Source organism: Manduca sexta, chromosome 6 (assembly GCF_014839805.1).
Source record: "Manduca sexta isolate Smith_Timp_Sample1 chromosome 6, JHU_Msex_v1.0, whole genome shotgun sequence".
Lineage (NCBI taxonomy): Eukaryota > Metazoa > Arthropoda > Insecta > Lepidoptera > Sphingidae > Manduca > Manduca sexta.
Window position 1 is genome coordinate 2,187,513 of NC_051120.1, and position 21,579 is coordinate 2,209,091.

Genomic DNA, 21,579 nt, shown 5'->3' on the forward strand with positions numbered 1-21,579 from the left:
TTCGCCCTTTGTAATATCATGGGACGAAACACATTTGACGCGAAGTGGGTACTCTAAATGCACCTCTGCCTACCACTTAGGGGATAAAGGTGAGAGTGTGAGTGTGTTTCATGTGTGTACTAATTTTTTACTTACGTCTAAGAGCATTTTCACTTATATTGAACATATTTTTGAACGTGCGGATGTATTTTATTCTGTTTTTAATTGTGAAGACGATTTCGAATGATTTTAGACACGATTTTAACTTGAGTGAAAACTACTTTTTTTATTAGCATTTTGACTTTTAAAAGTCTTTAAAAGCACAGCACAACTAAAAGATATAAGTTGAACGACAACTTCAACACAATATTATCAGCTATTCTTACAATAAGAGAGGTTAGAAATAATAATAATAATAGCAGGCAGATGTTCTTTTGTTTCCTAATGGTCCCTTGGGTATTTGGGTATTAATGAGAGTACAAAAAGTATTATGAACCTTATAAACACACGTTCTGATGACGTTGCAATGGACATTGCTTAACATTGAATTTCTTAACATTTTCGCTTATAACTTTTTTATTTATAGTTCTACGACAAAAGTTACTAGACCAAAGTTGTAGAGAATTTAATTTGCAACAAAAAATGTTTATACATTTTTTTTTGTCAGATAAATAGTTTTAGAGATACATCGTAAAAACCATTTCAACTCCTATTTTCAAAATGGCTGCTGTGGGACAAGGGTGGCGACCCCACAAACTTGGTTTTAGCTTTAGACTGACCCCCCCTACACTTCAAAAAAATAAAATTGCGTCCTCTAAAAAACGCAACCCCAAATGTAACTTTTCAATGGACTAGAAATGGTTGCCAGAATGAAACAAACATTAAGAAATTAGGAAACATTTTAATTCTAAACAACTAAAACATACACCGTAATATCACTTGACTGAATCCGCGCTAGACTAACATCCTGTTTTATCCCTTCCATTTAGACTTGATGAATTCAATACGTTTCAAATTCACCATCCATTCATCTTATGAATTCCAGAAGCGACAAAACAGGCTCAAGAAGTATAAAAATTGAGCAAATACGCCATTGTTCGTCTACGTACCTGATTAATAAATAAGTTAACAAGTCGTTATGACACTAAATTAGTTATTGACTACAAATTTGAAGGCTACGTTTCGTTTCTCGTTTTACTTCGTACCGCTCTCTCCGCGGTCACGATCGCTACAGCTTCTTTCTTAAACCTTAAATTTCTCCTACCCAGCACCGCCTCATCTAATTTATCTATTGCTGCTTCTTGCGTTGGATTCTGTCCGACCAGCCTAGACATTGTCGTGGGTCGGACAATTTGTATTTTTTCATTATTTACAACAGCTATTTCTTTTTCTTGACCAATTCTTTCGGCGCTTGATCTGTAAAATCTTCTTACAGGTGCTGGGTTCTCTACTTCTTTGATAGCGTCGAGTTGATCAGTCAACTTTTCTTGTTTTACTTCAGTTAGATCATTTATATCCTGTATATCTTGCTTGATTATTTCGACTATTGGTGTAGTTGTTTCAATTGTTTTGTTAGTTGTAGGCGCTTTGGTCGTGGAGTTACTAAATCTAAGCGTCATTCTTCTTCTGTGTTTGCGTTCTCTTTCCGATGACGTGCTAGTGTTTTCTGCTGAAGTATTATTAGCTTCCTTTTTAACATTAAAACCAGCGTTTACGGTGACGAATCTAAATTCTGAATTTGCTTCTTGGCTATTAGATTTAGTTTCATTTCTGATAGTACTACTAAATCTAGTTGTATTGAGGTTTCGGTTAGCTCTGTATACGGGCGCAGGCTCTGTGGAATATTCGACCTTATGGTTGTTTCTCTCGTCGACGTATGGTTGGGGAGTAATGATTTGTATAGCGTTAAGTGTATCCTTAGTTTGTTGAAGTTTAGATGTTTCTTGATTCTCAAGTATGGATATGGCTTCTTTAATGCCGTCCACATCTTCAGGGTTAGCTGGATGACCTGGAATCAATAAATGGTAGGTTATGTTTTTTCTAATAACAAGTATATTTAAGACAAAATAATTAAATAAGTAATTTTAAAACAAGATCTAAACTACCGACTACAAATTGTGTTTCTAGGTACCCACTATATTTTTTTCTCCTAAGTAACTAAATTTATTATAAATTATGTTCTTCACCGCCCAACAAGCCCATAACTATTTTCTTCCTTTCTTTCTTTTTTATTAACTAAAGATATGGAAACTTAGTATCTAAAATTTCCAACTTTGTAAATTTTCTTAAGGTATTGTACTGTAAACATGGTTATAATAAATCTTAAAATTTGCTGAATATCTTACCGTCATCTTGCATCTCTTTCTTGTACGATGAGAAGAAGGTCAGAGCTTTCATGAGCTGATAGCTCTTCGAGACAGGTATATTTGTGTCGTACAGTTTCCTGGTGTTCTTGCAGTCCACGTAGAACCACCAGTTGCACTTGAGTATAGTTTGGTCGAAGAGCGTAGACTCAGGACAAAGGAAGGATTTCATGACAAGACCATCGTCTGTAAGGGCGCAGACGTGGAATACCTGGAATGATACAATAAGTCATCGTTACTGCTTGTTTTACTGACTAGGCTCCTGTAGTTTCGAAGGAGTACAAAATGGGTGTATTGACGTCATGTGAGATATTTTTATGTATTGTACTAAAACAACGCTGTGTCGTCATATTCCAACGTTCTAAATGGCTCTATTTCTTTAAGAGACTACTGAGTTACATATTACTTTAAAAGGTAATTTCTCCTTCAACTTCTAATGATTGTGTTGAGGTAAGTGTGAGTTAGTTACAGTAGAATCTCGTCTCTAGATCTGGTTCTACTACTATAATATAAAGACTCTAGTCCAGGAGCAATAGCTAAGATTGCTTTCTACAATCGTTAACGCAAACGTTATGCATAATAATGTCATATCCTAGTCACAGCTTTATTGATAGGATAATATGTCATTTCCATACATTTTTCTGTTTTCCATTAGTATTAACGATTGTAGAAAGGTATCTTGGTTACATCCCCAGTAAAGTGTTTTTTCGCCTGCTACTATATTTAGCGGCTGATGATGTTGATGACTATAATTAGAACAAGTTTAGACTCATCTTACCATACATCCAAGACTCTCATCTCCGTACAATCCTGGGAAGTACTTCTGATCACCGCAGTGGAAGTTCGTGTCTGGCAGATCGACCTTCGACTGGAAGTGGTCATCGAAGTTCTTCTCGTAGCCGACTGGGTAGTACTCTCGGGGGGCGTTCATCACCTTGCCAGATGTTGGTAATCTGGAAACATTAGAGCCATGAGAAAGATAATTCGTCCAAGGAATCCAGATAGCATATAACAGTCGTAAGGTTTTTTTTAGCATTAAAAACTCCATGTTAGTGAGTCAAAGTGAAATTCGCACCTAGGAGAATCGTGTGCGTTTTAACACAGTTTAAAAGAGAGGAATTTAGACTTTTTAAACTTTCTAAAGAACTATGTGACACTTTTTTAAGAAATGGATAATCTAATATTGTTAATAAATTTACTGAAAGGTGTTATTACTGCCGATAAACAATTTTATAAGATAATTATACGTTCGTACAGTGAAATAGGTAAATACATGTAATTATAATTTTATGGTGTGTTAGCAGATTAAGCATCTAATTGTGTGGCGATTATAATTTCATCTAGGAAAGATCTTCATCAAAAGAAAATATCATTTCTACAAACTATCATTTACAAATCTCAATTACGTACAGTTGATACTGCTTTTTACTACCTCAGCTGAATATAAAAATTTTAAGTTGCACATCACGCCATTTTTATAGGTACATTATGTCTCCCAGTTATTCTGAATACTTACGTATGTATTAACATTATAAAGTTCATATTAACTTGTGTTGGTGTAGTTACCTTTGCGGCACCGCGGGTTTCTGTGGCACCGCCGCCGCAAGGATCTCTGGCTCCGGCTCGAACACCACCGGCTCTTCCGTCGTGGTGGTGGTGGTCGACGTCGTCTGCGGCGCCGCGGCCGGCAAGTTCGCGTACTTGCTCAGCAACTGCTGCTGTCGCAACGCTATAGCCGCTTCAACAGCTTCCATCGATATGTTACCAGCCTTCGCTATCTCAGCAATCTTAGCATTTATATCTTCTTTATTAAACTTCAAAGTCGTATCATCGCCGTAACCGGTAATAGAGTTGTAATCATCTACTTTCTTCGTGTTGTAGTTGTTGGCAATATTGTGGACTTGGTGGGGAACCTGGTCTACAAAGTTAGAAACAGGATTGGCATGGACAGTATAGTGTCGGTTTATGTTAGGCATTTTGATCTCTTTGAAAGCGGGCGGTGATATTACTGATAAAGCTTGTGCGGGCGAAGCTATAGGCATGGGAACGAATGGGTTAACAGTTGTGGGTAGGGTGTAAATGGGTTCCACCATGATGGGAGCAGGCGTGATTTTAAAACTGGCTGAGCGTATTGCACTGCTGTCATTTGCGAAACCATTTTCGATATTTGGTTGTGTGAGTGCGGGTGTAACATCTCACTTTGGTATGCTACGCCGGGGCCCTTAGACTCGGGGACCTGTAGGGGCGTGTAGTGCTTGCGCGTCGAGGAGGTCAATGGCAGCACTTTGAGGGTGTCTTCCTTCGGTGGTAACGGCTTGAATGGTGGGACTCCCATTGGCATTGGTTTGGCTAGTGTGATGGTTGGGGCTCTGGCGGGTGCTTCTACTGTTGGGGACACGATGATCGGCTGCATGGTGGAAACCCTGCGGTGTAGGGTTGTCAGCTTGTCCATGGCTGCTTGGCTGGGTCGACTGGCAGGAGGCATTACAGGACGCATCATAATTCTGTTCTGCTTGCCCCGTTTCTGTAATTTTATACAAATACTATTTATTATGATTGATTAGTGGTTTAATAAATTTCATCTTTTTATATTGTAAGAAGAATAAATCATGTGCTATACTGATTGCCTGTAAGGTCAAATTTTAAATAACTTTAAAATTCACATGTCATAATTTTATATTGGACCTAGAGTTATGCAACAGCTCATTAATATTTAGACCTCCCACCTTCTAAAATCTATAAATTCACTAAGCTTTAACCTGTTGGCTCACCTGTCACTCAAAAATAAACTTTACTATTCATTTATACAAATAAATTAAATTAATTTGGGGTTCTGCGATTTCGAAATAAAATCTTATTTCTGAACTTATTATGGTTATTCTCACGTTATCAAAACCTAATCTTGTAGGTAATAAATAACTCACAAGGACACTTTAGTTGTACACAAATTTGTGTACAGATACGACCTGGCGACCTTCGAAAAAGAGGGTATTCCTAGCTAAAAGGCAGGCAACGCATCTCTATACGCTTTGGTATTGCAGTATGCGATGACCACTTACTATCAGATAATAATATATTTGCCAAATACAACAGTTTTTACAATAAGTTCATCTTATACAATATTACAATTACCTTAGTAGTACTAGAAACGAATTACAGCGAGACCCAAACTAGGTGTTGAGACCTGTATTTTGGGTTTCATGGGTACGGAATAAGAGAGCAATGTTTACTAAAACAAAAGAAATATATACTAAGATGAAATGCAGATGGGCCGTTGATTTAGTTTAGTAGTTCATTATTTATACAGATTGCTGTTATTATTAATATTGCTGTTTGTTTGTAACAGGTTTGGAAACCGTACACAATACTTCTAAACTTAGTGCGCATTTTAACTCAGTTGTATTAGTCGATATAATGTAGTGCTATGATTTGTAAATTAATAAATAAACTATAATTACACATCGCTTGTCTATTGTTATATTACCGTGGCGATAAGCACTTCGATCCTTATTGTCTTAAATAAATGCAGTTCATTTTAATAGGGACCGTTTAAATATCGACAGTTCCTATGCAAAGTATTGTATATGCAAATTGCATTCGATACTTTACGTAGGGACCATTGATATATAGAACGCACCTCTTGCTTAGTAGTGGTCCTGGTTGGATCGACGAGGTTCGGCGGGGCTCCATTCTTGACGTTGACTGACCGACGCCGACTCGGGTCTAAGTTGGTGAGCGACTGCTCGAAGCCAAGCTCGTCTCCGAGACTGAAACCTGAAACATGCCAAATCAAATCAATTTAGTTTGCATAAAACATGGTATAAATTATGATGTTATATATATTACATGTGCAACATGTTTCACCGTTTCCGGTATGCAAAAATTTTATATACGTACTTATAATTAGAGAACGTAGTTACACAAATTACATATTATTAATAATAAAAAGAAAATTAATAATATAATACACTACAATTTAATAATACATTACTCGTATGTCGTTAAATCACTATCATACACCACGTTTTTATCCTGGACAAGGTAAGCAGGGGTTTAACTACTATTCGACGGTTGTAATTTTGTATCTTATTAAAAATCTAGATACCTAACGATATTAATATTATACGATCAATTCCTTTTTATTTATTTGAACTTAAAAGCTGTTTATCAGTGGCGAAGTATGTTTGTCAAAAGGTAATTAGAGGCAAAAAGAATTACCTTAGTTAGCATATCGCGGTCACTTCAACAGAAAACAAACACTAAGATAAACATAAATAAAAGGCGGCGATAGCCTAGTTGGTTGTGGAACGGACTGCTAAAACGAATGTTCGCAGGTTCAAATCCTAAGGGCACACACCTCCGACTTTTCTAAAAAAATATATGTGTATTCTTTGTGAATTATCGCTTGCTTTAACGGTGAAGGAAAAAGATCGTGAAGAAACCTGTATACCTGAGAAATTCTCTATAAGAAGTTTTCGAGGGTGTGTAAAGTCTACCAATCCGCACTAGGGCAGCGTGGTGGACTAAGGTCTAATCCCTCAGTAGTAGAGGAGGCCCGTGCCCAACAGTGGGACAGTATATAATACAGGGCTGATATTATTACACATAAACTTAAAAGGGAAGCCGGTAGGAATCGGGTTTTATGGACGCTTTGCCTCTGCTGTTTATGGATCTCAATAATCTTATTTCGAATATTTTAATAACAGTGGGTTAATAACAATTAATGAAATATAATAATCTACATTTCACTGAGCCAAGGTCATTGCTAACGAGGTGAAAGTACCATCACTAGTGATGTGCCAATTATCAATGTTTATCGGACATGATAGCCTCAGATGAGTTTCTGTTGTTAATTTATGCATATTTATGCGTCAATTTTGTTAACGAGTTTCAAATCGATTGAGTGTTAACTGTTATTCTATTTATGTTTTATTATTTTATCGTTAAGACAATTATATGGGATCTTTCGATGAATAAATTTAAGGTGTATTATTGGTTTTTAACTATGTTTCATCAAACATTAAACTAAAGTTTTGTTTTTATAATTATACTTATTCCTCTGTTTAGTTGATAGTTTAGTTGTTAATAAAAATGGAAAAACCATTTTGGTTTTATAGCACATACTTACAAAAGTAGTTTTACAATATTTTCTCACGTTTTTATTTAAAAGATAACCTTTTTTGATTATTTTGAACCGAAATCATTTTAAAAACAACTTTAATAAATCGATATGAACACATCACTAGCAATAAAGACAAATATAGAGTTACAATCTGAAGTGCGGTGAAATAACACTTAACTCGACGTTTCGTGAAAGCCGAGCTTAGTATATGATGACTTGGAATTTCAATATTAAAGTGCAAACAATTTATCTATATTCTTTTGTATTTATTTTATTAGAAACCTTCGTGTTTAATATTCACGTATGTTTTTTATGCAGTTTATGGTTGTAGGTTTTCATATCTATAGATATAAAATTGAATCCCTATTTCCCTTGGTCACGCCATCACGCGTGAACGGCTGGACCGATTTATTTATTTTTTTTGTTGTGTTTGTTATTGTCAGGAGAAGGTTCTTATGAAAGAAAAAAATCACAAAATTGCACGGAATATTAGAAAATTTAAGAAAACTTAACGAAAATATTAATTTTATATAACTGTCAATTGTTTGAAATAACTGTCAGCAATTGACAGAATGCGCGCTGCAAACTCATAGTTAAGACGGGACAACGTCTGTCGGGTCAACTAGTATGTTATAACTCTTCATTATTATTTATTATTATTATTAATTCTCTTTGGTTATAGGTAACTGTCACGATACCTTTTCAAGTGATTGACAGAAATATAAAATTTAAATATCATTTATTCAGTTTTTGTGCTTGTTTTTGTTCTAAGAGTTTTTATCTGTAACCTTATTTCCCATAATGACAGAATGAGGTTGGCAACTTTGTCCGTTTTGTATAAGTTATGGTCACGACCTCAGAACAAGAACAAGCATAGAAGGAATCTAAATTACCCTCATATACTTATCCTTTTTTTTCAAATAGGCCAAAACCGTTGAAAAGAACGAGACAAATATTATGTTGCTAAGGTCGGCTTGCGTACACTTTAAAATTATCAAATGGTTACCTTTGGTCATCTTTACGATGCCGAATTAAAAAGCAAATAAAATGTCAAATGTTCCAACTTGCCAACCTCAAAACAATGTCACAAACGCGCCCACACAATTTAGTTACGTTATAATTCAGCGCGTGCTTTTCAAAACTGGCTACATGTTTTGTAATATTTTTGTTGTTAATTTGAATAAATACACAGTGCTGTTTAAGTATAATATAGCCCTACGAAAAAGCAATGGCTTGTGTTATTGTGAGGTGTAATTCTCATTTTTCTCATAAAGAAAATGAAACTGAAATCATCAGCTTCCATCGGTGAGTAAACAAAAACCCTAATATATTTGCTTAAACCCTGTACATAAGTGCAAAAAGTATTATTAATTAATCTTTATTATGCTGTAGTCATATTATAATCTGCTGTTGGCCATTCGATACAGTAATTAGTAAGTATTTTTCATTGTTTCCATTTTACGGAGTCGTGTTCAATCGTGTTGTGCTGCATCTTCTGTCGATAACATATTGTAGTTTACTATTTTGCATAAATTGCCTTTTACTTTCAACAATACGGTGGTGTAGTGGTAAAAGCCACTTGGAAACCGTGCGCGAAGGCTGGGGTTGAGGAAACTATCTGATTTTCATAGTGTGTCTCACACAATGTGTTTCATTGCAGATTCCCCACAGATGATGCTATGAGGCAAAATGGATCGTTGCCATAGCTCGTCCCAATTGGCATTGGAAAAACAGCATCGTGTTTGCTCTAAGCATTTCGACAAAGTTTTATTAACATTGAAATAAGTTATCAGACATATGTGACATGAATGATACCGCTGTGTTTTATTTTACTGTCCCATTTTAGTAGCTTCTGTCAAATCCCACCTCTTGGGTATCTTTTAATCCCTAAGAAAGTCAGAAAAGAACTGAAGGTGTACTGGCTTCCTCCTAAACGAAATTCCGGCCGATTTCTTGTTTGTTACTAACAGCGGTTTCCATTCCTTCCGAAATTTCTAACATTTTCTTAATTTAATAATCTAAATGCTTGACCATTTTTGTTTGAATGACGTTTCGGAAGGCATGGAAACTGCTGTAAATAGCAAATGAAAATTGAACAAAATTTAGCTCGAAGAAAGCCGGTAGTTCTATAGTTTATTGTAATTTAACAGCTTCATAACGAGTGCTTTTATATACCCAGATTTCTTTTGGTACTTGAATACCAAATCAGGATTTTGATATCTTTTTTTAGCCTTTATCTAAAACAGCAATTTGCAACGGTTTGTAGTTGACTGACTGAAAAGTGTTTATTTTAGCAGGTGTGTGAATTTACCATAGCCGATAGACAAAGCATCTATCGATATCGATAAGATATCAGAAGGCATCGCAACACAATTAAATTTCTTGCTGTCTAAGACAGAGTACACTCGAATGTCATAGTGTTACTTCTATGCTTGTTATTGTTCTGAGGTCACGACGATCGCACATATTCATGATTCCCCATCGCTTGGCTGTCAGATAAAGATCAAAGAGAACTGCGGAATTGCCGACTTTATGCCTTTGGGTCCGCTGTGATTTCAAATTTATATATACGAGAAGAAAGTACCGCAATTGATGAAAAATTAATTGGCATCCAAATAGAGATGGCCAATGAATCGCTTGTCGGTCGATACAATTATTCCGGCCTGTATTATTAACCATGAGATTATGCCTTACGTCCGCCACTGCACCTCAGGGAAATTAGTATCGACGGTGGCAAGAATCAATGATATAGGGAGATCATGTGCTGGTTAAGTAAGCTAATCTTTAACCCGGTAATTTGCTCCCATAGGAAATAGTAGAATTTGTTAAAGAGATGGCGCTGATGTCGTACTGGTGAACCTATGAATTACTAGTTTGTTAGGGACTTTTGTATCAAAACAGGCATTGGTGACGTCAGTGGTGAAGGATGAAATTTTCCAAAAGGGAACCCAACAACTTATAGGTACTAATACTATGCATAAATGCGGTCTGAAAATTGTTCTGATGATAATTAAATTTTACATAATTTACGAAAGGGAAGCCGGTAGATATCGGGTTATATGGACTCTTCGTTATTGGCTTTACACGCGAATGAAGCTGTGAGCAACACTTAGTTAATAATATTAGTAACTGAAGAAGTAAGATAAGATAATCTTCTATAATATAAAAATGAATCGCTGAATGTCTTGCTTAGCGCAAATCTCGAGAGCAGCTGAACCGATTTCGCCAATTCTCTTTTTTATAATATTCCTTGAAGTACGAGGATGGTTTTTACGGAGAGAAAAACTTAAAAATTGCCTGAAAGTGTGCAAAAACAACACTTTTCTATATTCCCATACAAAAGATTCGTAATAATATTTAAAAGTCAATTTGAACTTTAACACCATACTATAAAGTTTAAGTGTTAGTGGAGGGGTTCCGGGAAGGCAAAACAATTGAGTAACGTTAGTATCCATATAATATAGTTAGCAAATTATTACTAGAAGACCGGGAGGCGTAGTTAAGCTGCAACTATAACGTAGGGTTATATCCTATTTGGTTTAAAATGGCCAGCTCGCGCTGACCATTGCGTCGACGATATATTTGTTTTAGCTGTCATTAATTAATTGTTGGATCGGACGGACGTTCACAATCTTTTCGCTAGCTATTTTTGTGTTCTTGATTATTTGTTCATTTGATTCAAATTATTCTCTTTTGTAAATTAGTACAGTTTTTGTTATAAGTAATAATTACTATTTTAGTTTATGTTAATTTTTCTAATAAAAATGTAAAAACCCTAAATATATATTAATGTCAATATGTCGACTGTTAGGCAGTACGCTGGGTCAGCTTTTATTAAAATAAATATGATTTGAATCACTTACCAAGACTAGCATGTGCTTTGATGCCTCCAAGGTTCCGGACTCGGAACAAACCAGACTTCTTGAACGCGCAGTTTATTTTGAAGCCGAAATCTGACTCCAACACACATAACGGCTGTCCGATATCTGAAACAACACAACGTATTATAAATAATTCTGTTGGTATTTATATCCCGCTTAACAACCACCACACAACCTTTATATTGGTAGGTCTCTGATTTGGAGAATGTCCGCCTGGGTAGGTATCACCGGAATGTCTATTTTTGCAGCCTAGCAGCAGCGTGTGGTCACTGTTGTGGTCTGGTTTGAAGAATTATAGCCAGTGTAATTACTGGATATAATAAGACTTAACATCTCATGTCTCAAGATGGCGAGTGCAGTGGAATACCAAACAATACTTTGTAATTCGAGGTGTTCGGTGGTAATTCTACTGTTTATCGGTCGTATCGTTTACCATCAGGTGAACGACAAGCTAGTCTTGTCATTCAAAGTAATAAAAAAAAGGTTTACAAGGTGTAAAATCTGCCACAGGGCTCATGTGAATAACGTTCCGGGATCCGACTGTATGTTTAAAACAGGCATAATTGTGTCGACTGTCAAAGGATTATCGTCTTTCGTCAATTTATGCTTTATGTGAACCTTACTCCACCTACCACTGGTGTACATTGATCACTTTGCCTTGCACGTATGAGAAAATTGACTATTAATGACATAATGACTTTGGAAATAAAAGTGCAAGGTTGGCTCCCTTCTACAGGAAATTTTGGCGTCTATTATTGGATGTTGTGGTCAACATTAATTACATTCATTATGTCGAACACAGTGAGGCGATTTTAATTTTTTAGATCTTAAAAGCAAGGACATAATATTTTGTAGCATGGAAATACAAGTCTTTTATACCTAAGGGGTTGATGGAAAAGCAATTAGTGCACCTACTTTCGCTACGTGTGTTCCGTCCCATGATATGATAGGGAGGAAGCCTATTGCCAGTACAGAAAATCTTAATATCATTGCCCGATTCGAACCCGAGTGTTAAAGCAGTAGCCGTTCTGCATACGGAATACAATCCGAACATTACTTGTACTATACCTTCTCTTTGTTTCAGTCTTTGTAAAAATCTTTATGGCTATTTCAAAACTGCTGGCTTAGCTATAATGCTTACACGATAGGGAATCCCAGCTCGAGCCAAAAATAGTTGTAGATGAGTTTTTCCATCTTAAAAATTACTCAGTCGCAGCTTGGAGGCAGGAAATTGACAATGGGATATGTTTGTGCCGCGTAAAACCGTTGTTCCTGCGCCTGATCTCTTTTCAATCATATCGGGTTACCGTCTCACCGGATTATGAGAGTGAAGGAACAGAGAGTGCACCTGTGTAATGCGCACACACATGTGCACTATAATATCTCCTGCTGATCTCCATTGAGATGGACCGCCGTGACCGAAATTCGGCTAGGGGGGTTCCTTCGTTCATAACGGCTATTTATTTATTAATTTACGCTCTTTATAAGTCTACGCTTATGTAAAGATTCCTAACAAATATGACCTTAATGGCTAGCATCCCGTTACATTTCCTGAGATCGCGTGCCTCCAGGGCAGGCGGACGCGACCTAGATTTCACTCGCGCTGCGCACGCGCTGGAATGCATTTCGTTTTTGTTATTAGATAAGAGCCTTGTTATAATGTATAGAGGAACATGTATTTACATTGAATCAAAAAGCAAAGTTTCTATTTCATAACTAGGATTCTAGTAAATGACGAGGATTTTCCAAAAAAAAAAAAAATTTTAATTTAAAATAAATTATTTATTTTCTAACATAAAATCTAGTTTTTGTTAATAATTTCTAATTTTTACGCGAATGTTAGATATTGAAATAAAACGATTTTATTGCGGCTTTTGTTTTATAATTTCTCCCGACGTTTCGAAGAATTTCCTTTCGTGGTCACGTGGCGCACTGAGTCACGGAGTCCGCAACATAGTTTTATTTCAATAGCTAGTTTTTTCAGTTTAATGTAGCTGGTAATTTTAAATACTACTAAACTAATGCAAAAAAAATGTTTCACTGATATCTGTCTATAAAGAAAAAGGCAAATGTTTAGCGAATCGTTAAGAAATTTTTATCCTCTGCAACAAATTGCGTGAATTCCATAATGCTTACAAAGAATTTCTAATTGGCATAGGATTGGTGAGTGAGTTGTTTAAATGAAGACCTAATTTTTTTGTTATATACGATAATTGATAAAGTCTTTATGTCATAATTATTGTATTTGTTTCTTGTAAAGCAATTTCGTGTCGAGCAATTTTTATATACCGGCATCTAAAGGCCAATGCACGGGAATTTCCAAACGGAATTCATATAAAGAATTTAAAAAGTAGCTCCACTTGTTTGGTAGCCCTCATTAACTGACTTAAAAAGGAAGTGCAATTTATAAATATTTATATAGGTATACTAGACACGTTGGTAATAATTTGATGTATTTAATGTTTGTGTGTTATTTAGTCATTAACTCATATATTTTTTTGTATAATCGTACTTAACATTTATAAATTATGTATTTAATGAAATAATAAAAATAGATTATTTACATCTTATATTTTTAAAACATTAAATATTACTATTCCATGTGTTAGAGTTTTAATATTACCGTCGTATCATGGTCGAATGCGTGTTATATCTAATTGTTATTTGTAAAGAAAGTAATTTACTTACAACATATTTGCATGTAAAGTACAGTTTATGAAATAATATTATAATAAAATAAACGAGCAGGTCGTAAATGCATTCTGAATTGATATAGTAACATTACATCTAAATACGGGACATAATAACTATATTTGGGTGTGTGATATTGTACTTATGGTGTGTGGACTGCATGAGAGATGGATGCATTTGGTTTTCACAATTTATATTACAGGTCAGGTAGGTCAATGTACTTTGCTTTGTGTACTGAAAGCCTTTAAGCAGCATGCAGACGTTGACAAATTGCATCGGACGTACGATACAAAATGATGTTAACAAGCAGTCTGATATCATTTTCATGTAATGACTATAAAACGTATATTCTATAGACACGACCGTCCATATAAACTATTTATTCAAAATCTGAACTAAAATGGCAACCAAAAGGTCACTGTTCTAACCTATTTATTCACTTAAACAACAACAATTTTACTTATTTGACTAATATGTTTTATTCAAATCCAGGTTTACACTTAGACGAGTTCTTATATCATGAGCGCCACTTCGTACACAACCACAAGCTGTTAATATTGACCATACTAAAGTCAGTTTGAATGGATTGCAGTTCAATTCAATTGAACACAGTGAATGTTCGGAACGCCAATTCTAGTACTTAGTACAAATATATCGATACTATTAGTACATTGTTTTTTACTACCTACTCGTTTAGGAATTTATTGACAGCTATGTATCTAGTGCTAGATGACAACGTCTGCGCGGTGCCTAATGATGACCAGGGCAAGAGAACAGCCATTACATACATAGTCTAATAACAATAATATTCAAAGTATAGAGATGTTATCAGCCTGTAAAATCTGAAGATTTGAAAGCATCTCAATTACGACGTTTACGTACACTAAAATAAAACTAATTTGCTGATTTTATCGCGGTATTTATATTTTAATTTTTTCACGATGTTTTAAAGACTGCAGCCTTCGTGGTCACGAAGACTAAGGTGTTGGTCATCCAAAAAGTCAAAAATACAATATCTACCTACATTTCACAATTATACAATTTTATTTTTAAATTTTAGCTGTTAGTGGTCCGATCTACGCAGAATGAGCTCACAGTGTCTTGAAGTCTGGCAGCCATACACAACGCGTTCCGTTATTCACTAATAACAAATAGGTACTAGCTTTTTTTTCATCTAGATTAATGCATTGCTTTATTTTATATTGCACCGAAAATTATGAAAGGTCAATGTTGATTTGTTAGAGTATATTATGTTGTGAGTGCCTCGGTGGCGTAGTTGTATTACAGTAAGCCTGAAATTCTGAAGTCTCGGGTTAAATCCGCGGGACGGAACGTAATATTGAGTTTTTCTACTCATTATCGGCACAGAGTCTGAATTTTGTGCCCGATATTGCGGTAGGCTCGTCTCCTGTCACATCATGGATTGGAACACACGGAGGAAGATGAGTACAAGAATGTGTCTCTGCCTACCCTTCCGGGAATAAAAGGCATATGAGTGATGTATGTCATATTTGCAGATTTTGAAAATCCTTTTTTTATTACAGCACATCTTTACATAATGTCTACAAGTCATATATTAATAATATAATTAAAGACATTTAAAGTACATTACTAGTAGACCTCACACTAGACACGGTCTGCATCGTGAGTATTCTAATACAAAACATTATCCGAAGTACAAAAGCTTTGGGTACCAACTAACAAGAACAATGACGTGTTAAGAATTTTTTTATTTAATTTCACATAAGTAACTTCGTTTTAAATTATGTGTAGTATTTGCCACTGTTAACAAGACTGTTTATTGAGAGAGCAACTTGCAGGTCTCAATATACAGTGCTATAATAAAACTTGTATAGTGACTCATGCGACGTTTGGCAAATCTGCGGATGTTAGGTAACCCTTACACGTCATTTAGGTTAGAATCCTTTACTAGATCCGTTGACATTAATTTCAGTTCCTAGTTGACCAATCATCGAGAAGGCTAGGGTATTTATAGCATAAGACGGCAAAGTTAAGTGGTTTGCTGGTGGTAGTATATATCATATCCGCCCGGATAGCGACCACCGTACACAAGGTGGTAAAACCCGTCATAGTGGTCCAATTACGTGTAACGCGTTTCGGGATAAGTCTAAGTATCCAGTTCTAAAATGCCGGCATAATTGTGTCGACTGGCGAGGGTTAATCATCTCCTTTGAGTCGATATTCTATTAAACCCAACTCTTCCTTCTACCAGGTGCAGGTCAATTTCCCTTGTCCGTATAAAAAAATGCTCTCTCTTGTTAACCAGATGAATAGTTCTGCATTGCTATCTTTGAAAGACAGGTATTGACTTTGAAAAGATGAAATGTAATGTTGGGGCCTCGAAAATCTTAATCATACAAAACGCATGCAATTTCAATCGTTGGTTTTTATAATACCGTAGTATAATTCCAGTCATGTCGTACACTGTATGTACACTACCATGGCTCTACCATTTAATTAATTATATATTTCAATGTTTTTATGAATAGCCGGAGGCCCTGATCGAATATAGAAATATATTTTATTCTATCTAAGATTTTAACTGCTAATCTAAGCACCTAAATAGCATCTCAAGGTCTCAACACGTGCTTTAGATGCGAATAGCGTTTAATGAATAAAACTAAGTGGAAAAGGCTGGCAACTTGTTAGAACAGATACATAGCAAAAGATGTATCAGATTATTGGTTTAATAGCGAACCTGGGCCACGAAGATCTTCGATTTCCAAGGCAGTCAGCTAAGATAATAATAATATCAGCCCAGTATACTGTCTCACTGCTGGGAACCTCCTCTACTACTGAAAGGGATTAGGCCTTAGTCCGCCACGCTGGCCTAGTGCGGATTGGTAGACTTCACATACCCTCAAAAATCCTATAAAGAACTTCGCGCTGACCTAGTGCGGTTTGGTAGACTTCACACACCCTCAAAATTCTTATAGAGAATTTCTTAGATATGCAGGTTTTCTCACGATGTTTTCATTCACCGTAATACCAAGCAAAAATTCACTCACATATTCTCGGCATATTTATATATTCGTCTCGTATTCCGTTCCGCACCCAACTAGGCTACCGTCTTTTTTCGAATTGTGCGGAAAAACGTGTCTGAATGAAAACATAAAATTCATCATAGAAATAGCAGAAGGTTAATGCGCTAATGGATCGTTTGATGGCAAGACAACCGCCCATTAACATAATTTTAATGGAATCGTGCAGCCGACCTTTGAGACAAATAGTTTAAGTGAGAGAGGGGACTTCGAAAATTATAAAGCATAGTTATAAAAATGCGAAGCTATTACTTCGCGTAGATTTTGTATGAGAATAGTACATTTACGCTAAATAGTAATCAAGTATTGCTTTTGATCGATTGAAGGATAGAACCAAATGACTGGGCTCTAAGAGGCTCAAGTCTTAAAGTATGTATCAAAGTAAGGTGTGCAGTGCTATATATCTCTCAACTCACTCTCGCGTTGGTTAAGTAAGTAATGCTAATATTTTGTAATTCAAAGATTTTCTGTTGATATTAGCAATTGTAGTGCTGACAAACGAGCAATTAGCCCTCTGTCATTCAGACGCAAAAGTAGTAGTCATGCGAATTAAAAATACAGTCTCTGTCTACATCTGAAGGGTTCAGGCGTGATATTACATTACTCATAATTTTCACTGTTATACAACAGTCAATAAAAATTCAATCAATTTTGATAAATTATTGATTTTAATTCCAATTTAAACCACTTTGCATTTAATTGCCATGATGTTCAACACCAAGGTATTAGACTACCAGATCAGAGACTCATTAATTTGGAAACATCGTTTGACCCAACCCGTAAAAAAATCTCCGAATCGTTAAATTTAAGCCGATATTTTAAAAGTAAAATTAGCGCCCATATCACTTTCACTGACTACATATCGGTCGTTGACCGGTGACGTCATGTGACTGTCAGGAGTGGTTAGCCGGATGCGGAGAAAGGAGCGGACTTAATACGGAGAGCAAAATAACATCTTTCCTTTTTCAAAATCGCTACAAAAACAGTACTCTTGTTTTTTAGGGGTAAGCAGAGATGTAACTGTTATTGGGTCTTTATGAATTTGGAGACCATTTCTCATTAGGATCCACTAACTCATTTGTATAACTAGGGCTATAATTGCTACTAAGGGCGAATTTATTCATCATAATCTAATAGCAGAATAATAAATGTCCTGGAATCTCGAGTTATAGTTAGTAGGTTTTGATGGTAGGTTATTTTTATACGCCTGGATAGTGACCTCCACACACTACTATAATGCACTAGGTAAGAATAAAAAAGCAAAAAGTAAGTGTGTCGCGTTTTGGGGATCAGACTGTATTTAAAAAAGGATAAACATGTATACTAATATTAATGTTTAATTACCGCCCTACCCTCTTTATGATATTCTATTAGTGAAGTATTGAATATCCGAACAAGGAAAGCCTAAGAACTTTTAGGCTTAAAACCTTTTACCAGAAAATATAGTAAAATGAACAAGAAAGTACATCTTTAACCTACATAAAGATTTTTTCCTTATGTTGCCGACAGACTTGGCAAGGAGTCTCCATTGTTTGTTGAATCATAAGGACAAATTTACATTTATGTATATTTTGTTCCGAGACTTCGTTCGAGCTTTCTAAAATATCTTTGTCGTAAATCTGTTTTTGTTTCACCTAAATATTAAATTAGTTATAAGGAGTGATTTAATTGTCATCAATTAAAGAATTACTTGTTTTTATGGTTTTGTGGCTACATGTGTGTGGAACGGAATGTCTTCAGTTGGATTCACAGTTCAAACACTTATTGTGTGGATGTTCTAACACAGTTTTCTCGGGATGCATAATGATTTCTTATATTTACGCAAATGTTAGACATTGAAATTAAACTAATTTTCCGGATTCTATCGCGGTTTTTTGTTTTTTATTTTTCTCAGTCCCCCCCGTGACCATGAAGGCTGCAAAGTCTTCGAAACGTCGGGAGAAAAATAAAAAACAAAAAACCGCGATAGAATCCGGAAAATTAGTTTAATTTCAAAGTTTTCTCGGGAATCAATATCCCAGATACATACAAGCAGTCTGTAGTAAAAAAAAAAAACTTTGTTTTCTTTTACCAACATGCCTTAAAAGTGTAATGTGGCGACCCTGTATCGTCATCAGAAATGACACATATTACAAACATCCATTTGGATATAGCAGTAAAAGAAAAAAAAAACGTAATTACCAAAAACTTTTCCGTAATTTTCTCGTTGAGGTTAATGATAAGTATATAATATAAATATGTATAGAAAGTGAAAAGAAACGACGCGCCAGCCGAGCGTGGACGGCATACGAACGACATCGATATAATGTGGTTTCTCTACAGCAAATATGAACTTGAGAACACTTTCGATTATTTTGTTTGGTACGCTAAATTTAATATATCAAAATACTTTAAATATTGAAGTTAAACGCTTTATCATACTTGTTGTTTTAATATTATTATTACCGTAAAGCTGATTTGCATTAAATTTAGCAAATATATCAATTTCTCGATTAATAATTATTATTTAAGTTTCTTTTTATGACAATATCGGATATCATGAGGAGCACACGTCATTATTTTAAAGAAAAATATTGGCAGTAGCGTCACTGCAAAACGATTCGATTAAAGAAAAATATATATATCTTGATTTTTTGTAATAAATCCTTGAGGACTACAGTGTCATGAAATACTTTATAATTAAATTAAACAGTATATTATTTATTGCTAATGTTATTAAGCAGGCGAGAAACTCAAAAGACATTGCCGATATATTTTAGTAAAATTGAAAACACTTTATGCAGTAATATTAATGTAGCGATGAAAGGAGTGGTTTCCCGTCAACTGAACATATTATGACTAAGAGTATGAATGGAAAGGAAAAAATATAAGATAACGTTGGGGTGCCTATAGAGTTCAGACGCAGAACACAGAAATGCTCTATAAACTCATAGAGTATGAACACTATATTTAGTGTTTTGATTCATCCCACATTAATTTATTTGGACGTAGCAACGAAACCAATATAACAATGCTAAAAATACCCAAGTCCACAGTATAACAGAACTAACAAGGTAAAACAAATCAATTCCATCAACTCAGCATATAATAGTGTTATTGCGAACAATGCTAACGACATTATGACGAGTGTGACGCAAGGGTTCGATTCCAGCGGAACTAATGCGGATGAGATAATGCTGTTGAAAAGTAATTTATTGAATGTGTAATGTTGCGTAGTGTTTTTACATGCACAGCAGTGACCCGACTGCGCCTGATAGTAAGTTAAGTGGTGTCCAATAGAATGTCGACTGACGAGAGATGATTACACCTCGAAAGACACAATTATGTCGGCCTGTTAGAACTGGATATACACATGTAGATCCCGGAACATAACACTTATGAGCCACTATGTCGGCTTTAACACCCACCCCCCTCACGCATAGACATTATTTATCTAAGGACGGAGCATTGCTTTGACAACAAGTCTGTTTCTCAGTGCGTAGACATAGGGCGGTTGTGATTGGCTAATATTAAGATACTTGAATCTAGTTGGCTGTCAGATAAACAAAGTTGACAAACACCAAGTTGTCAGATAAACAAAGCTGAGAAACAGACTTGTTATCACAGCAATGCTCCGTCCTTAGATAAATAACGTCATGAATAAGAGTGCTAGTGTACAGAGGTCGCTATCAGGGCGGATATTAAATATACCCACCAGCTAATAATTGCGTCCAGCCAGTCAACTAGTTTGAAAATCGATTTCCGGACAAACAATTCTGTTTTCTATAAAATGCACTTGTCGGGTATAGCCTTAGGCAATATATAAAGGACGCAGCTTGTTTAATTTTTCTCCTCACTGCCAAGGTATAATATATTCATGCGGACATTTATAAATATTGTATTTGACAGATTACTATGCATAAATCAGCTAAGTGTTTAAGATCTATTTACGTGTGCGTTCATAACGATAAAAAACGGTGTAAGTGTGTTGCATTTCTATATAATATGTATGTTATATATGTATATTCGACGCCTCTTTTCCATGCGGCATAATGGTTTATAATTTTTTACAGATATCAGGTTTGTTTATCAGAATTATGCTGCCTTTGTTAGATATATTCAGGATAATTTTTCATAAAAATTGTGACAATCAAATAACAATTTGGAAGTAATAAATCAAAAGAATTTTAGTATGAAACCAGACAGCCAGAGGTAATGTAACGTGATAACAGTAATTACATGTATAAGTATGATAGACCTTCGCTGCATTGTGACGTGCGGAAGTGAGTAAGACGGTTACGTTGCATACTTATGACGGGCACAGTATCCGTTTAAATCGGTGTAAATTCGTGCGAATAACCCTCGAAGGACCTTGTAAGTAGAAACTTTAATGTGAAGATCGTTTAACTTATATATAAAAATGTAGGTATTCGTAAACACAAAACTAACTTGTAACTTGTTTAATTAAACACCAACGGTTTATTTTATGGACTGTATATTTA

At 35.4% G+C, this 21,579-nt stretch overlaps 1 protein-coding gene across 1 annotated transcript; it reads right to left on the reverse strand.

The window, feature by feature from the left end:
* Positions 1-860: 860 nt before the first annotated feature.
* On the reverse strand, positions 861-11,517 carry LOC115455988. Its single transcript, XM_030184831.2, has 7 exons — positions 11,328-11,517; positions 5,980-6,116; positions 4,542-4,866; positions 3,909-4,260; positions 3,121-3,295; positions 2,325-2,553; positions 861-1,987 (listed from the first exon to the last, which is right to left on the reverse strand). Exons 3-7 carry the CDS (start codon positions 4,840-4,842, stop codon positions 1,155-1,157), a joined length of 1,890 nt encoding a protein of 629 aa, XP_030040691.2. The 5' UTR covers positions 4,843-4,866; positions 5,980-6,116; positions 11,328-11,517; the 3' UTR covers positions 861-1,154.
* Between the last annotated feature and the right edge of the window lie 10,062 nt (positions 11,518-21,579).

What these genes read in the sequence shown, in the direction of transcription:
- LOC115455988 (XM_030184831.2), bottom strand. Translation starts at nt 4,842, where the DNA reads ATGATGCGTCCTGTAATGCCTCCTGCCAGTCGACCCAGCCAAGCAGCC. An exon ending in AAACCCGCGGTGCCGCAAAG is followed by an intron (nt 3,296 to 3,908) that starts GTAACTACACCA and finishes TAATGTTTCCAG; the next exon opens with ATTACCAACATCTGGCAAGG. An exon ending in ATGAGAGTCTTGGATGTATG is followed by an intron (nt 2,554 to 3,120) that starts GTAAGATGAGTC and finishes GTATCATTCCAG; the next exon opens with GTATTCCACGTCTGCGCCCT.